This window comes from Nipponia nippon, unplaced genomic scaffold, assembly GCF_047370975.1.
Source record: "Nipponia nippon isolate SJK-2023a ecotype South Korea unplaced genomic scaffold, ASM4737097v1 scaffold_3, whole genome shotgun sequence".
NCBI classification, from domain to species: Eukaryota; Metazoa; Chordata; class Aves; order Pelecaniformes; family Threskiornithidae; genus Nipponia; species Nipponia nippon.
The window spans coordinates 2,441,083-2,459,354 of NW_028262347.1; the positions used below are offsets into that span (position 1 = coordinate 2,441,083).

At 48.3% G+C, this 18,272-nt stretch overlaps 1 protein-coding gene across 1 annotated transcript in view; it reads right to left on the reverse strand.

The window, feature by feature from the left end:
- LOC104010519 (uncharacterized) overlaps positions 1-18,272 on the reverse strand; it is a 133,944-nt gene that overhangs the window by 76,921 nt on the left and 38,751 nt on the right. The window contains exons 7-22 of the mRNA XM_087765542.1: positions 17,553-17,713; positions 16,274-16,403; positions 14,690-14,806; positions 13,333-13,488; positions 12,699-12,815; positions 10,390-10,536; positions 10,062-10,181; positions 9,260-9,418; positions 7,944-8,072; positions 7,471-7,620; positions 6,256-6,393; positions 5,664-5,810; positions 4,577-4,696; positions 1,253-1,399; positions 897-1,100; positions 421-560 (exon numbers count right to left, since the gene is read on the reverse strand). Of these exons, the coding sequence (XP_087621668.1) occupies positions 421-560; positions 897-1,100; positions 1,253-1,399; positions 4,577-4,696; positions 5,664-5,810; positions 6,256-6,393; positions 7,471-7,620; positions 7,944-8,072; positions 9,260-9,418; positions 10,062-10,181; positions 10,390-10,536; positions 12,699-12,815; positions 13,333-13,488; positions 14,690-14,806; positions 16,274-16,403; positions 17,553-17,713 (2,282 nt within the window). The remainder of the gene's footprint in view (positions 1-420; positions 561-896; positions 1,101-1,252; positions 1,400-4,576; positions 4,697-5,663; positions 5,811-6,255; positions 6,394-7,470; positions 7,621-7,943; positions 8,073-9,259; positions 9,419-10,061; positions 10,182-10,389; positions 10,537-12,698; positions 12,816-13,332; positions 13,489-14,689; positions 14,807-16,273; positions 16,404-17,552; positions 17,714-18,272) is intronic.

Here is an 18,272-nt window from a genome sequence, read left to right on the forward strand (position 1 = left end):
TCTGGAGGATGCAGATGCTGATGTGTCCTGCATCTCCCATCTGGGCCCCCACCTGTGTTCTCCACCCATTGGCAGTCTGGATGTGGGCAGAAACGGGGTCCTAGAGGGGGACCCACACCTGACACATCCCTGAGCTCCATAACCTAGACACCATTTCAGTAGGTCGGGAATTTGCTTTATTCCTGATGACTCACTCTTGGAAAAATAACCAAGAAATGGAAATATATCCAAAGGAGTAGGCTGAGATTTAGGAGACTTTTATTCACGTCTTTGTGGGACACACACATGTCTTTAGGCAAAACACTTAACCTTTCTGAGCCACAACACGTATGCGAGCAGACTGCTGTCATTGCAGGGGTGAGCAAAAGGTGAACACCTGGAAAGAAAACACCTTTAGGAAACAGAATAACAAAATCTTGCCTGTGTCCCTTCAGGCCCAATCTTAGGGAAATAGGAAATGATCCGGAAGAGGAAATCCTTCACTTTATTGAAATTGCTCTGGCCAATACTCGAGGACTCATCCACCAGGAACGCAATGTCTGCTTTGAACTTGCCACAGACTGCAGAGGAAAGAGAGGATCTCCGTAAGCTTGGGGGTCCTAAAGCAGAAGCATGTTTCTTTGTGTTCAGAGCAACAAAACAAACCCAAGCACAAACACCTCTTGCGATGCCAAGTATCGGTGAGTGAGCAGGCAGCACCTTCACCTACAACGTAGTGCTGAGAGCTTCACCACATTTTATGGGGTTTGTGTCTTCCCCTTCCTTGACATTGTCCACTCTCACTACTCAATGAATAAAGACTATTTTTGGCTCCTGAGATCGGAGAAGACTATGGTTCTTGCTGGTTTTGACCTACTGCTACATCGTCATCAAATCACACGTGGATACACACTCACTTGGCCCAAGGGGAGTTGTCAGCAGTGCAGACACTACAGTGGTCGATAGCGGGGTCTCTGGTGTTGGTGGTAGCTTTGTGGTGGTGGCCAGTGGAAGAGGAGTAGTGCCTACATTGCTAGGAGATATGGATGGGAATCTCATTGTATCCAGTTTTGCAGAAGTCACTGGAGCGATTGGCACAGGTGAATCTCTGCGGGGTCCCACTGTAAGAGGCAAACAAAAAAAGGTGTTTGTTAAACCTTTTAGTTATGATGCCTCTACCTAGCAAAGCATTAGAAGGGTAGAGAAGCCAAGAAATTAGCCGCAGTAGCAGTTACGTAGGTAAAACTGCAACATAAGACTCCAGCCTTCATACCTGTTTGCCCAAGGAGTGTTGTCTCTGGTCCCTCCGTACCTCCAAAGACTGGTCTTATAGAAAACACATACATTTCTTTCGTGCTCAGTCCTGTCACTCGGTATGATCTAGAAGCTGCTGATAACAGTTCCTGGGAAAGATCAGAAGCTGTGCAAAAGGAAGAAACATGCATTGACTGGGAGCCAGAGAAACTCAAAATAACTCCCATGTCTGAAGCATCACATCTTCTAATGACACCACCTTTGGCAAACAGGAGCTTGGGGATGAGACGAGTCCTGGGCTTCGGAGAGGAGGCTCTTGGTAAGATGTGTTTGCAAATTGCAATGGTCAGGTCCTAAACCAGATGAAATAAGGTTGGTTGCGTCTGACAAGGGAGTTCTTGAGTACATGAACAGGAAAAGAAAATGGGAATTTGTACAAATGTTTAGAGAGAGCATTAGGTCCAGGTGGTGTCCGAGGCCAAGCTCTGTGATAGACCAATGGTTTGCAGTGGTTAGCCTGTATAGAAACAGGATTATTTTTTGTTAATTAATGGAAAGTTTGCTGAAAAATAAGATCAAACTTACTTGAGAAATTTGGTTGCATACAATAGATAGTTTTGATCTAAAACAATGATAGGAAAAATCTGGAAAAATGTCATAATAATGTTTTGACACTTTATAAGTGGCTTATTTTGGAAATACTGAATGATGAGTTTTGATGCTGTTCAAAGTGAAACTTGCACCTTTTCATTCTGAAATAGCATTTTCTCTTTAAAAAATTAAAAAAAGCTTAGTTTCTATGGAAAGAAATTAAATTGGTGTAAATAATCTGTTTCATTTTCATTAGATGTTCTCAATTACCCCCCAAAAATGTTGGAAGGGAGGTTTTGCTCTTTTAAAAAAAAAAAAAATCCCTCTTGCAGTTTGATTCAAACTCTTCTACTCCTCTCCCTTTGGGTAGGCAAGTCAAAATAATAATAATTGGTTTAGATGCCATGCTACCTTCTCTGAAGAGATTGGCTGTAGGAAGCACCAGCTGACAGCTTTGCTGAAACACAGACCTATGGGAGCCCACCACCACCCATCCTGCCTGCCTAGACCCCCAAATGGGCAAGTTTAGCTACTTCTCCTTTTGTAGCCATGCCGTTGTGTAGCCCTAAACCCCTTTGTTTCACATAACGGGTCTTTCACACAATGAGAAATAGTGTATGGTTACCACACTCGTACTCTGGGACAGTAAGAAGACTCTGATGGCGGACTGAGGTAGGAGGTACCTGGATCATACCCAGGGAGGGATGCCCACCACAAGACTGGCAAGCACATGCAGGAAGAAATCGGCAGCCTTTGGAGAAGGAAGATGGTCTTTGCTGGGGACAACTTTCTACGAAGAAGGAAGCTGATGTTTTGCAAGGGACAAGAAACTGTGAGGCTCAAGGTGCAAATGCAAGATTAAATGAGCTTCTGTTGATTAGGTGGATAAGAAAACCATGACTTCGGTGCTCCAAGAACAGTCAAGAGAATGTAGAAAAAAGAGAGAGGAGGGAAACGTCCAGGTGAACTTCTCCAAGGTCCCTCCTGTCAAATGGGAGAGGAAGGCTGGGTCTGGATGGAGTCCCATTGACATACATGGGTTTTGTTTTGTGTAACACTGGACAGAGGAGGTCTACAGCTGGGATGACCTCAAGCTGTGTAGAAGGGGACTCAATCTTTTATAGGGCAGGCTGGCTAGAGTCAGCCGGCAGGGAGGAGGGCATTCAATGAGCTTAAAAGGGGGGCAAGGGAAATGGGTAATGAATGAGTACGCATTTAGAAAAAAATCGAGTTGCAGTGAAGAAAATTAATCCAGGCACCAAGAGACAAAAAAAAAAAAAAAAAAAAGACAAAATTCTTAATTGCCTTTATAGACTAATGTTGGCAGCCTGGATAATTAAACAAGAGAAATTGGAATTACTCACTTATGAGCATAAATTTGATCTCGTTGGTACTATTGAAATGTGGTGGCAAGATTCATCTGATTGGAATGTTAAATCAATAGTTATAAACCTATTTCAGAAGAATCGATTGAGTGAGGGCACAGGGGGACTGTCAGACATGGTATTATCCATTTCTGAGCCCCTGACAACTCTGAAACCAATGATTTTTGAATACTTATGGATCGATATTTTAACAGCATGGCACAGGAGGGGAACAGTTGCATTAGATCACTTAAATCACCCTAGAGAACCAAATGTTCAGTTCCCTGATCACTCATCCATAATATGTAGAGCAAAAAAATGATGCTACCACAGGAGACTTCATCCTGAGTGACATATGCTGCAAGTCTTAAGCTGCCAATACCAAAATGTCCTTGGAATTAAAAAAAATTAAAGCTGACGACCTGGTAACTCAAAAAGCACTGCAGGGAGTGCAAGGGAATTGTGTCAGATCCATTTTCTTTATTGACTTGTGAAGATGAACTGATCCCTAGCAAAAAGTTACTGGCTGAAGCAGCAATGACAGGAAACTTGCTATATTCAAAGAGGTTTAAGCCCACTCCAGGAAAATATAATATAGCTGGTGGTTTAAAAGGGCAAATCCCATAAGGCTAAATCAACTGGAAAAGGAAATACACACTAGAAATTGTGAGCAATTATTAAGAAAGTTTTAAAAGCTATTTACTATATAGCAAAGCTTTTAAACAGATAGGAATTAAGGTTGTATGGATGACAAAAACCAACCTTTTTTTGGTTCACTGCAACTATCCCTGATGGACAGGTGGTGACTGTAGAGGAACAGACACAGAGAATGTCAACCAGCAGGCTTTTTTCTAAGCAATTTTCAAGTCTCCTTTTTCTTCCCCTAAGAATTTTGCAATGTCCACATGGGTCATCTTGTGAGCTACCTCAATGGGCCAGCTTCCATTTTTTCCCCTCTTTTTCACCCAAATGAAGAAGCTGAGACAAAGGGGCATGATGTATGGAAGCCCCCAGGGTCAGCCCTCTGTTCTCCTGCTAAACAAGGTCCAGATGGGTTCAAAAGAAGGAACAGTGCTGGTGCCGTCACTGACGGCATCATTTACCTCAGGTCAAACTGGGAAGCACTTGGAGATGCAAGTCATGATATTTGAAGGAGACAGCAGCCACTTCAGGCTGGTGGTGGAAAGAAATTTCCCTTTTAATACCTGCCACTTGCATCTTCTGCAGCATCAGCTGGCTCTAAGACCAGGTATTGAATCAAACAGACCACAGGGCAAGCCAGCCATGTCCATGCTCCATCCTCAAATCCCCTTGGGTGAGGGGACAGCTCACACAGGAGCAGACCAAATCACAAACCATCCCTCCTTCCCCCACCAAAAAAACATTACCTGAGGACAAGCGCCATGTTAATAGGTACGTGGATGCCCCAGGAACAGTCGTCCAAGTCAGCAAAACGCTGGTTTCTGCAGCCTCCTGCACTGTGAACTCAGTCACTTTGGGTAAATCCACTGTTAGAGAAGAAAGAAACAAAGCTTAGGGTGGGTAGAAGCTACCACCGAGAGCTTGCTGGAGCTGAAAGGAAGCTGATGCATCCTTTGGGAGGCTCAAATCCTGGCCCCACTGAAATCAAAGGCAAAAAGTCCAGATAGAGAAATGATGAGCACGAAGCACATCTCTGCTACGCTTGTCCACAGCTCCAGCTGCTAGTGAGTCTCTCAGATGATATCTACCTCAGGGTGCAAAGATGTGTGTGCCAAGAAACACACCTCAGCCTGCAAACAGCTCTGGAGAGCTTCTGCCTCCTTAAATACCATGTTTCTGGTGAGAGGAAGGAGTCCCTGCAGCACTTTAGGGGTTTTCCAGAAAGCTGAATCAGATCAGATCCGCAGCTGGTGGGAACTGGTGCAGTTTTAGCAAATAACTGTTGGCAGGTCTTCAGTCTGGACTGCCGCGTGTTTCTCTAAACTGATCGTGAAATTTGAGCTGTTGAGATGGGCAATAAAGTTTTTGCCTGCTCACCTGTGCCAGACGCTAGCACTCCCTGAAACCACAGCGCTGGCTCCACACCCCCAATTTTCTCTACCCCTTGATCTCCAAACCTGCCTATTCTGCAGCATCAATCAAGTCGCATGATGCCACAGTATCATGAGTGGTGTTTGCCCTTATCTACTGGCAATGGTCAAGATATTGTAACTAAAGAGGTAATTCCAAGATAACGTGTCACAGAAATAGCATCTCACGGTGATTATCGGCAGGGGAAGACAGGCAAAGTCCCAATGTTTCTCAGGAACAAGAAGAAAGGACCAATGCTTGTTTTCTGGCATGCTGGCTGGTGGGACCTGAGAAGTAGTAAGGTGTCTAACAGCCAGTATTGCTCTTTTCCATCCTCACCTCTCATCAGAGCCCCTAGGAAGAGACAGCCCCCAGCACTAATGTGGAGATGCTCTTGTCCTCACCCAGTGGTTCTGTACTCACGAGTTTTGGCTGTGAGGAGTGTGGGGCTTCCTTCCCGTCCCCCCATCATTGCAGACATGCAGATGGTGTAGGTGGTGCTCTCCTTCAGTTTGGGGATCGTGAAGGAGACTGTCTCTGCTGCAACCACCTGGGAGGTTTCCAAGCCACCTAAGAGCAGCCATTCAAAAAAACCCAGTGTTACAGAGAAAAGGCAGGGTAATTGCTATTAACAATGATTGTTACAGCAGTTTCCTCCCACGTATCTTATGGGGCCTTGCCAGGGAGGAGTGCTATGTGCTCATTTTGCATATGGGGAAACTGAGGCATGGGCAGGTGGGAGATCTGGTCACAAAGGCATTCACATACGCTGCTGAAAGGGAACAACTTCTCTGACTTCCCAAATCCCAACTATGCCTATATCCAATGGATATCTTTGTTAGTGACTAAAACCTGGCTCAGTTACAGAGCTTCAACCTGCTCCTGTAGACCTTACAGTCCTCGTCTACCCTGATCATCTGTGGGAAAAGGCAGAAGCTGAGCTAAGCTCCTGTCTTCTGGGGTTCCTTGTGCCCTGTCCTCATACCGCACCTCATAAAGAGAGCAGGATGCTTACCATTGAATGGCACCCAGGATATCTTATAATGAGTTACCCCAGGAAGCTTCCTCCAAGACAGCTTCAAACTATTTACGCCAGTGTCAGTAATCCTCAGATCTTGAATGGTCTGGATGGGGTTGGAGTCTGCAAGAGACGCTGCAAAAAGTAACCGGGATGAGATGTCTGAAGTCACAGCCCAAGTTACATAGAGTTCATGGCTCTAAGCTATGGCACTGAGGAAAGATTTGGATATTTATGCAATATCTGCTTTCCAGACATTATCCAGGGATGCCAGGCTGCACTTCCTAATGAATCCATGGAGAGGAGCACTGTGCAGCTAAGTTGAGGGATCTCATCCTGCCTGCACCAAACTCTGGTGACATGACACAGGGACATAAGGAGGGGGTCAAGAGAGGATGGATCATCCAGATGCATCTTCAAACACCTCTGGGAACTGTGGTTCAGAAGAACTCACGTGAAAAAGACACTGAAAGGACCCAGGATCCCAAGTCTGAAGAGGCAGAGCCACAATCAAGGAATGGCAAACTGAAGCTGAATCAGATCACATCCTCATCTGGTGGGAACTGATGCAGTTTTAGCAAATAACTTTTGGCAGGTCTTCAGCCTGGACTGCCGCGTGTTTCTCTAAACTGATCGTGAAATTTGAGCTGTTGAGATGGGCAATAAAGTTTTTGCCTGCTCACCTGTGCCAGATGCTAGCACTCCCTGAAACCACAGCGCTGGCTCCACACCCCCAATTTTCTCTACCCCTTGATCTCCAAACCTGCCTATTCTGCAGCATCAATCAAGTCGCATGATGCCACAGTATCATGAGTGGTGTTTGCCCTTATCTACTGGCAATGGTCAAGATATTGTAACTAAAGAGGTAATTCCAAGATAACGTGTCACAGAAATAGCATCTCACGGTGATTATCGGCAGGGGAAGACAGGCAAAGTCCCAATGTTTCCCAGTAATAAGAAGTGCATGCTGGTGAGTTGACCCTGAGTGGTGTCTGCAGAGAGGCTCCTACCTTCCTCACGTGGCTGTGGATAAGTAAGACTGGGGAGCATGTTAATACATCCAGGGTTGCCTACCCATGCCAAGCCTGTTTAACTTGCCAGAATTTGCTATGAGGGCTACTCATGTCAGTCCACCATCAACATGCAATGCACAGGATCATGAATCCAGCCTTTGCTTCCCAACATAAAGAGGGTTGTTCCACCAGGACATACCTGTGTGGTGCGTCAGAGTCACCTCCGGCCCCTCGGTCTTGCTGAAGACAGCCCGAACACTGACTTTATACAGGGTGTCAGGCAGCAAGTGGTCAATCCGGTAAGCCAGCACCCTACTGTCCAGGTACTGAGTCTTGGCAACCTGTTTCTCTGTAAAAAAAAAAGGATACTTCAGAGCCTGTAGCTCACCAGTGAGGCTGGTGGCATCCCCTCCAAAGGAAATAGCCATTCCTTGCTGTACTACTGTTTCAGAGCTTTGGGGATTATCTTCATTTTTCACTTCTATTTAGAAGTGCATGAATACCAACAGGGAAGGAGCCATTGCCGATGGATGCAGGCTGAGGACCATGTTTCTCAATAGTGAGATCTCTTTCCTACCCCAGGCAGTAGATCAGAAGTTTGGAAAGGTGGCTCCCATGGCCACGGCATGGGTCTATGCCAGGAACAAGTATGTGCACCTTTTCTCTCCTTACCTTTGCCTGCTCCCACAGGGCTCCAGGTGACTTTGAATTTGGTGGCAGCTGCTGTGGCACTCCATGCCAGAGACAGGCTTGTGCTGGTGTAGGACATCACCTTGAAATTGGAGACGTAGCCAAGAGGAGCTGCAAGGTGAAGACAGCATTAGACTACTGTCCAACAGGGCTCCTCATTGTCAGTATAATGAGGCTAAAATTATGTAAAAGAGTTAAAAGCAGTATCTCTGCTTATCCTCAGTGTCTGATCGTCCTCACCTTGTGAGACACTGGTTTGCACTGCTTGAGGTCTGGGCCACGTGTACCTCCTACCTCCCTTAGCACCGAGGAGTGTATTCTGCGCTAGATCCAGGTGGGAGCATCTCTGGAAGCCCAGGACAGGCAGTGCAGGGATCCAGGGAGCTGTGAAATCCAGCTCCCAGTGCTCCCAACACTGCCTGCAGGGTGAAACATCCACCCAGAGCTCCCACAGGTGCTGAACATCAGTGTTTGCCTGTGCCCACTCTTCACAAGGGTCAGCCCATTATCTCCATACTGTACTCCAGAATTGCTAGTCATCTTCTGCCACTTTTAAACCTCTCTGAGGATACATCTGGTACTGTACAAATCTCACCTCTGCTTTCTGATCACCATGCTCAGCATTGCTGCCTTCCCCCTCCCCAAGATGCAGCAACCTCAAAGTTTGCCATGGGAGGACAAGCTCTGGCCATCAACTAGACCACCATCTTTCCCCATTTTACAGGAAGAATTTGCATCTGCTGCCCCTTGTCTGATCTTCCAGCACAGCCCTTTGGAGTCCACCCTTCTTTGAGGCAGGGGACAGACCTTGTCACCAGGCAGAAAGGACCACGTTAGGATGTTTCTCTCCCTTTATCTCCCTATGGTTCCCTACAGCAGAATTTACCCAGGTCTCATCTCTTTTCCAGCTGGACTCTGACATTATTGAAGATTGTGGCCATTGCTCTGGATTTCAGGATGCCTGGAAGTTCAGTGTGCGCAGATTGGGCAGTTCATATCTGAAGCTCTGACCAAACCCATGGCATGTGAACAGATCCACTGCAGAGCACATTGGCTCCAGTTTGCATCTGAAGACTCCCAGGCAGAAAACCCAGAGCCCTTGGGATTCACGGTCTCAGCTACCAGGCACAGCAGGACAGCAGGGCAAAGGACCACCACCACCGTGCCCCCAACATGAGATGATGAGAGTGGGGTGCAGGAGGCACGGTGTAAGGGCTTTGTACGGGTACACAAGGTTGAACCAGCCACGCAAAGGTTGTGTGCTGTGGTAGCTACTTGAATGTCCTGGCTGTACTCACATGTCCTGGCTGAGGTTGTGATCCCCGGTCCCTCCACTGAGCCAAAGAGCACATAGAGGGAAATTATGTACTCGGTGTCATGGGCCAGGTTGCGGAGCCGGTAGGCTGTGATTGACTTGTTGAGGGCCAGCTGGCGAGGACGGTCTTTGCCAAAGAACTCTTTGGGAGAGAGAAAATAAAATAGAAGAGGATAAAGACTGAAACGTCTGGAGAGCAGCTCTGTTACATACTGGAAAAGACGCCATGTTTTCTCCAGCAGTCCATCTCTGACCCAGCTGAACCTCTGTTGTAGGACACCTGTACATGCGCTGGGGCAAGAGAGAGTTTTCCTATGATTATTTCTTTGGGAATTCAAATGACTAAAGGATCCAAACCAGCTCAGAGGAACTGAAGGAATGAAACCACCTCTCACATCCAGGGCCCACAGTAATGTGGTGCAGTCTGGGGTGGTTCCACCGTGTGCTCTGCCCCCTCCCCAGCATCTCCAGGGAGCTGCAAAGCCCCTGCGCTGGATGACCAGGCAAGGTGGTGTAGGACTCTTGCACCTACTGGGATATGTGTTGGGATGGGGTCGGGCTGAATGTAGTTGCTGCAAGGACCCTGCCTGCTGGCATTGAGGGTCAGGTCCAGGAATAATTTCTGGTTTCAGTTCATGCCCTGAAGTTGTGGGAGAGGCTGCTCAGACCAGTTAATGAGCTGGACCTGCCCCTACGCCCAGCATCCCTGAGGTTCCCAGTGCCTTATCTCCCATACTACAGAAGGAGGTGGAGGTGATGCAGGCTGGAGGAGAGCAGGATCTTACCTGGTGTAGGACCCCAAGCCACTCGGTACCCGGTGGCCCCAGCAACCGAGTCCCAGGAGACCAGAGCGCTGTTGATGGATATCTCACTCACTTTCAGCATCTGGATGGTGCTCGATGCCACTGCAACAGATCAAAGTTGGCCAATTGCATCAAGGTCCTGACAGCTTCTAAGTGGCCCCTGAAAGCTGCAATGAACCAGACTGCTTTCTGCACTAGATGACAGATAGAGTGGTGACTACAAATGACACCAGCTCTGTGCTGCCAGCACAGCGTGACCCCCATCTGTGTCTGCTTGGGCTGGCTCCCACCCCTGCTGCAGGGCACTCACCTGTCGTTGCTTTTCCGCTCACCACTGGCCCCTCAACATCCCCAAAGATGGGGTTGATGGTGATGGTGTACTCTGTGCCAGGCTGCAGCCCCTGGATCATGTAGTAGCTGTAGGTGTTGCTGAGGTTCACATCTTGGATGCTGCCCTCTGCAAAGAGAAATGATGTCTGGGCTCCCTTCATCAGACCAAGGAGGACCACCCTCCTTGGGTCTCCTTGTCTGGGAGGGCAGCGGGCAATCATGCAAACAACCACTTGAGAACTACACAGTTGTGTGAGATTGAATGGCATTTCATCCTCTTGGCTTGCATATGTGCTGCCAAGGTCCTCAAGCCAAAGACGGTAGGGATAGGGCTTAGTGCAATAAGCACAAATCGGTTGCGGAGCTAACATATATGCAGGTAGAAATAACCCACAGCCGCTTGGGCAGACCTCAGCGATCACCAACAGATTGAGGCAGCTCAGGGCTTTGCAGGCCAAAGAAAATAAATCAGGTAGCACCACACAAATGGACACGTATGGGTCTGTGAGGGTCCACACTCTGCCCAGCCCTGTGTGACTCGGTGCTGGAGTTATCTCGCCTTCCCTGCAGGACACCAGAGCCAACTAATGCTACAAAAGACATTTTCTCATTTCTCTATCCTTGTTGTGGACTAGAAACCGCTCAGCTAAACATCTCGGCATCGCTCTACAGGGTGGCATGGCAGGAGAAGAGTTAAAACCTAATCCCTGGGGATCGCACCCCGTTTTCAGAGGCGAAGAGGGGTGCAGGCAGCAGCAGGTTGGGGTTTGGAGGGGAGAAGGCTGCCATTTGCAGTTTGGTCACTGGAGGGTGCCATATCCCCATCTTCTGCTCTACCAGCACCCTGAGCCCCATCCCCCTTCTCCCACCCCACGCCATGGACCTTCTCTCCACATCAGCCGCTCGTTTATATTTATCTATTCTCTGTCTTAGAAGGCAGAGAAGAAAAATCAAACCCCTCCAGTGCCTGGGATGGTTGCACGGGGATGGGCAGAAGGTGTCTCGATCCCAACGCCGCTGCAACCGTAATGCATGGCCCTGGGACGGGATGGAGTGTGGGAGGAGGACCCCACAGGGCCCAGAGGTGAGGGTGGGCTGCCTCTTGGGATTTTTGCCACCCTTGGATTTGGGGTGAACCAGTATCAGGTGAAAGAGCTGCTTGGAAAGAGCGAACTTGGAGCAGAGGTGATGTGCCCTTGCTGCTTCATCTGAGGATGTCCCGCACCGTCCCCTCGAGAAGGGGTGTCCCCACTCAAAAGATGTGGCAGGCTGAGGATGTGCATGCTTCATTTCTAGCTGGGGTATCGAGCAAGGACTGGGTAAACAGCTGAGTTTTGGGGTGTGCCCTGATTTTTTTCCAGAGAACCATTCGTTACAAAGCAGTAAAAACAGTTTTATATCTTCCCTGTAAAGAATTTTCCATTCTGATGACCTTCAGAGCTGTTCTCCAACTAATTCCCCTCCCCTGGTGGGAGATGTCTCCTTATTTCATAACCAGGGAAGCTGAGCCAGAGGAGAGTGTGCTATTTATTCAGAGCCTGTGATGGAGCCCAGGTGTCCTGACATCCCATCTCGTCTTTGAACCACAGAGACATTCATCTCCCAAGGCCAAAATATGCCATCAAACCTGAATTTCTAACTTCTGCTCCCCCACATCAGCAATGAAAATATGTTTGGGTTCAGGGCAGGGGAGAGGCTCCAGCTGCAAATGCAGATCTGTCTTCAAACACCAAAGTTTGTCTGAGAATGAGGATGCATTATGGGATGCTGGGGGAAGAAGCCAGGTCTCAGCGCTGCAGAGAGAAAAGCAACAAGCACAAGCGCTTCCAGTCTGTAACGTGGTACCTGTCACCCCAAAAAGGGGTAACCCCAGATGCTCGGGGGCTGTGGGATGTACAGCTCTGCATGGAGTACTTAACCAGCTTCTCTCCAGCTATTAATCCTTTCCAGAGCTACTCAGGTCCAGTAAATCTGGCACTAATACCATGTTGAACAAGGCTGGATACCCGTTAGCCTGCTTTAGGCAGAGCCAGAGCAGGTATTTTTGTATCCATGGTGGAGTTTACCCTCAACACCCACAGTATGGCTCTCTGTTGCAAGCAGCTGATTTAGCCCCATGTGCAGAAAACTCCACCATTCACAGACCCAAAAAACCTGTTTTTCTCCAGCTTCTTGCTGCATGTCTGGACACAGAAGGTGTCAGTGCACCCAATGCCTTGGGAATCTCACAGCTCCTGTCTCTCCGTGTCCCTGCTCACTGATGGATGCACCCCATTCCTGAGTCTCTACCTGCTGATGTCCAGGTGAGTCTGTACCCCGTTGCTCCCCGGACGGGGCTCCACCTTGCCTGGAGCGTGTCGGTGGTCTCATTCTGCAGCAAGATGCTTTTCACAGGCAGGAGCTTCACTGGAAGGAGGACAAGGAACAAACTTTTCAGAGCATCTACTTGCCAGTGGAGGACTTTGCTGGCTGACCTCCCGGCATTGCTGTTCGTCCAGCCTGCTTGCTAACAGGAGAGGGACTTACAAGTGCTCCTGCCCTCTGTGACAGGCTGAAGGCATCTCATAAAAGCAGTGGTGAAAACAACCACATCTGTGACCACTGCTTTTCAGGACCAATGCCTCTAATGCACTCTCTCGCTTGCTTTATGTGGTTGCAAAACAGGAGGGCAAGCGAGGCTCTGGCAGGTCTCCCACCCTTCCTCCCAAGCAGTGTGATGATGTTCGAGGGTGTCCATGTCCATGCACGTGATCGGGGAAGAGCAGGGCTCAAGGCTGGAGTTAGGAAGGACCTGTTGAACCCTGCTCCTTTGATGCACATGCAGCTGCAGCACCCTCCAACTGTGAGGTGCTTATCAACAGCAAAGGCTACGAACACAGCACCCAGGGCAAGAAGGGACAAGGCACAGAGTCAAACCTCTTACATGTTCTCCCCACAGCAGCCACAGGCTGGCTCGGCCCCTGGGGGTACACTGCGTAGATGCTGATGCTGTATTCTCTATCCTCCTGCAAGTTATCCAGCACGTGGGAAGAGACATCGCCCCGCAGAACTTGCTCGTACATCATTCCTGGTCTGTTGGCTGCAAAATCAAGAAGAGTGATGGTGAAGCCTTTCCACTGCCTGAGGTCTACATCCCATGGCGATGTCTTTACAACACAGTGAAAAACATGAGCATGAGCTGGTTCAAGTGCATAGTTGAAGTCTCCCAACCCATGTGATGTTGCTGAGGGTTACCTCTGTAGCTAAGGTTTGACATATCCATGCTGTCCCCACCCCTCCAGATCACACAGAGTTGAGTGTGAGCCATACTGAAGGCTTGAACTCACCCCACATCCACACCAAAGCAGGCACTTGAGTATGAAAAACATCCAGGGCAGGTCTGGATGTCACAGTGCAAATGGGTACAAGGCATCCACAGCGTCATCCCCATCCTGTCCTTCAAAAGCAAGTCCTTCAAAGGACTCTCCTCCTCCGTCCTGGAGGAACCACACTGACTGGAAGAGGCTAACGTGGCCTCCTTCCAGAGTAATGCCAGGAGCTCTCTGGGGCATTGTTCCTTGGACAAAATGGCACATTTTGTCCACAACAGGTGGCCAAGAAGGCCAATGGCATCCTGGCTTGTATCAGGAATAGTGTGGCCAGCAGGAGCAGGGAGGTGATCATGCCCCTGTATTCGGCACTGGTGAGGAGGCACCTCGAATCCTGTGTTCAGTTTTGGGCCCCTCACTACAGGAAAGACATGGAGGTGCTGGAGCATGGCCAAAGAAGGTCAATGAAGTTGGGGCAGGGGCTGGAGCCCAAGTCTTATGAGGAGCGGCTGAGGGAACTGGGGTTGTTTAGTCTGGAGAAGAGGGGGCTGAGGGGAGACCTTATTGCTCTCTGCAACTGCCTGAAAGGAGGTTGTAGCGAGGCGGGGGTCGGTCTCTTCTCCCTAGTGACATGATAGGACAAGGGGGAACAGCCTCAAGCTGCGCCAGGGGAAGTTTAGCTTGGATATTAAAAAAAAACTTCTTCACCAAAAGGGCTGTCAGGCCTTGGCCCAGGCTGCCCAGGGCAGTGGTTGAGTCCCCATCCCTGGAGGTATTAAAAAGACAGGTAGACGTGGTGCTTGAGGACATGGTTTAGTGGTGGGCTTGGCAGTGATAGGTAAACAGTTGGACTCAATGATCTTAAGGGTCTTTTCCAACCTTAACGATTCTATGATTCTATGATTTCTTGTCCTTGGGTCACTGCTCCTTTTAAAGCAAACTCCAAGAAAAATTCATAAAATCTGAACTCACCTCTTGGGATGTAGATCTTGTAGCCTTCCAGCTTGCCCAGTGGAGGTGTCCAAGCCACCTTCAAGGTAAAAAGTCCTTCTTCTGTCACACGGAAATTAGTGACTGAAGGCACAGGTGCTTTGGGGTACAAAAATATTGCAGAAATTGATGTGACAGTGCTGTAATAAAGTGCCACGGCAAGGGCCCTTGGAGAATCTTTTGCTTTCAAGGACAAAGAGACACAAAGGTGAGCAGCACCAATTCTCCCTATTCTCTCAGCTGAATCCTCAAAAGCGACCATCCCCCCGCTACCAAATCCTTGTCTGCTTGAAAAGTGAGCTGAAAACCCCCAAGGCAGAATGTTTGTGGGCTTCCTCTTTGAATGGTGTTGGGAACTGTGAAATATCTACCCACAAGGCATTTCCTCCTGAGCAGAGAAAACTCCGCCGTGGTTTCATGCAGACTGAGCAAGGACACATGAATCAAACACTCCTTGCGCCTATGGATGCAACTCTTACAAAGAGGAGCCCATTTTGATCCAGCCAGCCATGGCAGACAGATTTATAGCTTCTGCGTCTGGATTCATGTTTGGGGATAATAAGAGAAGAGATCAAATGACTTTATTTCCACCCATAAAGACATTCCATCTTTTTCCTGGCAAGTACATATGAGTTGAGCTGCTGCACCACTCATTGAGGTGCTTTATTTATTCATCCTGTTGGAGATCTTCCCTCAAGAAGACAAACAATTTAAGACATTGCGGGAGGTGGGGAAAGAAAAAAAAGACGAGGAAGAAAGGAATAATTCTTTTCAAAACCCCTTGGGCAAAGCAGACTTGGCGCTTCATCCAAAACAGGGAGGGAAGCGGAATTAGTGCACCCCTTAAACTCTTAAAACCCCTTAGTGCAGAGACTTCTGGGACAAAACCTGCTCCATCCACCACATCTGATCCAGTGTCTTGCGCTCCAGGGTTTGGCCAAGAATGAATTTGCTCCTTTGTTTCCAAGAACCTTGTCACTACAGCCAGCCATGTGACAGCAAAGGAATGTGGCACGGCAGATTGAAATCCAGAGGAAGCCTAGATCATTTCATGGGACCAGAGATCACTACTTGGGGCATTTCCTAAAGGCCGTGATCATACCACCTTGGTGTTCATCTTGAGTGAAATGAAGCCCTAAGCACATGCATAGTGCCAACCCAAACCTTTTGGACCACCCACTTCTGAAACAAGGTGTTTAGAATATACTTCTTTCCATAAAACTCATGTCTGTGTTTCTCAACCCATGGTCTCCAAAAGCTTTCTCACCCCACGTACATGGGGGTTACATTAACTGAATCCCAGCCTGGATTCGTTAAATCCTGCGGGTTATTAAATGAGGTGATGTGAGCCATCCAGCAGGCTGCACCCTCTGCTTTGAAGTGGGTTAACCACATGGGTTACTCTGCACCCACACAACCCTGCACCCCACACCATGGACATTTGCACAGATGTTCCTCCTACCCATTCCTATCCATCCATTCCTCAGTCCTCGCACATATGGTTTTGGGGTGCGTTTTTTCCTGTGCCCACACAGGCAAGGAATACACTGCAGAAGAGACACTCACTTGTTTTCCCTTTGACAGCTGCTGACTCCCCCAGGGCATCTGCATAGATGGCCCTCACCGTGAAGACATACTTGGTGTTGGGTTTCAGATCAGTCACCAGCACGGTACTTTTGTCACCATCCACCACAATCTGTCACACAGGGGGACAAAGGACATCATTACACCTCCATGACAGTAGAAGACCCCCATATTTGCAACAGGTTAGGAGCATGAGGCTTCACATCTGATGCAAGGTGACTGCCACGAGCAGAAGCCTCTTAAAATGCACTAACTCAGAACACTGAGATCCTCACGTGGTATCTGGGTTCACACTGGACACAGCACTGACACAGGACAGTGCCAAGGATGGGTTTCATGAGCTAGCCCAGAAAAAAACTCAGTGAAAACAAGAGCGTGCATAAGGGTGAGGGTGGTCCCCAATTCCCTTAAAAAGATGGAGGAAAAGCAATCATCTTTGGCAAAGAAAGTTTCTTTCAGTGCTCATAGAGGGATATTTCAACGTAACCTGAGGGCAAGAGAGGTGGAGACAACTTCTGTGTTTTCACTATGTTCTTATGAGATTCTGAAGCAGCCAAGGATGATCATTCTTGTTAAATACAATGTGAATAATTAATACAATTAATAATCTTAACCTTAATAATTTATGCTTTCATAGCTTTGTTCTATTATTAGAAATCAAAGCTTTTAGGCATACATCATCTACCCTTCAATCTCGCTGTCAAACTTTGTGCAGTGACCGAGCTAAACTAGAGCAAGCTGGCACACACGGCAGCATCCCTCACACAAGGACATGGTAAATCCAAAACCAAAACACGCAGAGATCTTACCAAGATGAACAATCTTGGCAGCAAGAGAAACAGGGGGTGTTGCTAGGGAAGCTGGATGGGCTTATTTGAGAGGTGGTATCACAGAGGTAAGGAGAGAAAGAGTGTTTCCCATTGACCTGTTCTTATCAATCTCAATGCAGTTTGTGCCACATCCTTCTCCCACCTGACCTTCCCCCCCATCACTCCCAGAAACTCCGTCTCACCACAACGGCAATGCCAAAATTAGCACGAGCAATCAACACACCTGCAAATCTGATGGCCTATCTATAGACCTTCACCTCAAGCAAGCAGCTTCAGGAATTTATGCCAATGCACTGGGCTGTGACCAGGATGGATGAGGGACATGGTGCCATCTCCTAACCAAGCTGTGCCATCAGCAGCCTCAGCAGAAGACTAACCCCTAACACCAGGACCTGAAACTGGTGCTCTGCAGAATGGGAATGCAACTCTACCTGCCGCTGGTCCTCTGAAACCAGCTGCCCCGAAGGCAGCATGGGATGCAGATGGACACGGTACCCCATCACCCTCCCAGTAGCTGGCATCCACGTGAGTCGCAGTGAGCTGTGGCTGTGCTCACTGATGTGCAAATCCCGGGGGCCAATGATCTTCTCAGCTGCAAAAAGAAAGGAAAGGCTTTTGGTTTGGACCATGATGGTACCAGTGCTGGACAAGTCCAAGCTGTTCATTGATGGAGTCAACATATTCAACACAGAGAAAGCCTTGGGTGTAGATGGCACTCACTTAGGTTGAGAGCACAGGGGCAGCTGGGATCTGTTTCTAGGCCAGAGCCAGACAAGGAGGTTTTCTTTTGGCAAATTGCTTGACAGCACAAGAAGGGAAAACAAAACTTGTTCTGGCTACATTTCCTACACCTGCTTAATGCATAGGGCGTCAGCTCCTTCCTGCCCTTCTCCTTACTGCCACCAGAGAGTATTTGGCCAGAAAGCTTGAACTCTACATGAAACATCATAGGAAGCCCTGAAGTGCTACAGAGAACCACAGAGAAAGCCAAAAAAAGACCCTCTAATGACTTGGATGAAGTTCCCCCAAGCTCTGCCCCAAGCTTTTAATTCATCTTCTCATGAGTTTGTGTGCCAAGAGGCGGGGCAGGAATTCATTGCCACCACCTCTGGATTTGCTGCAACATCAGCATCTGTTTGGGGAGAGATCTA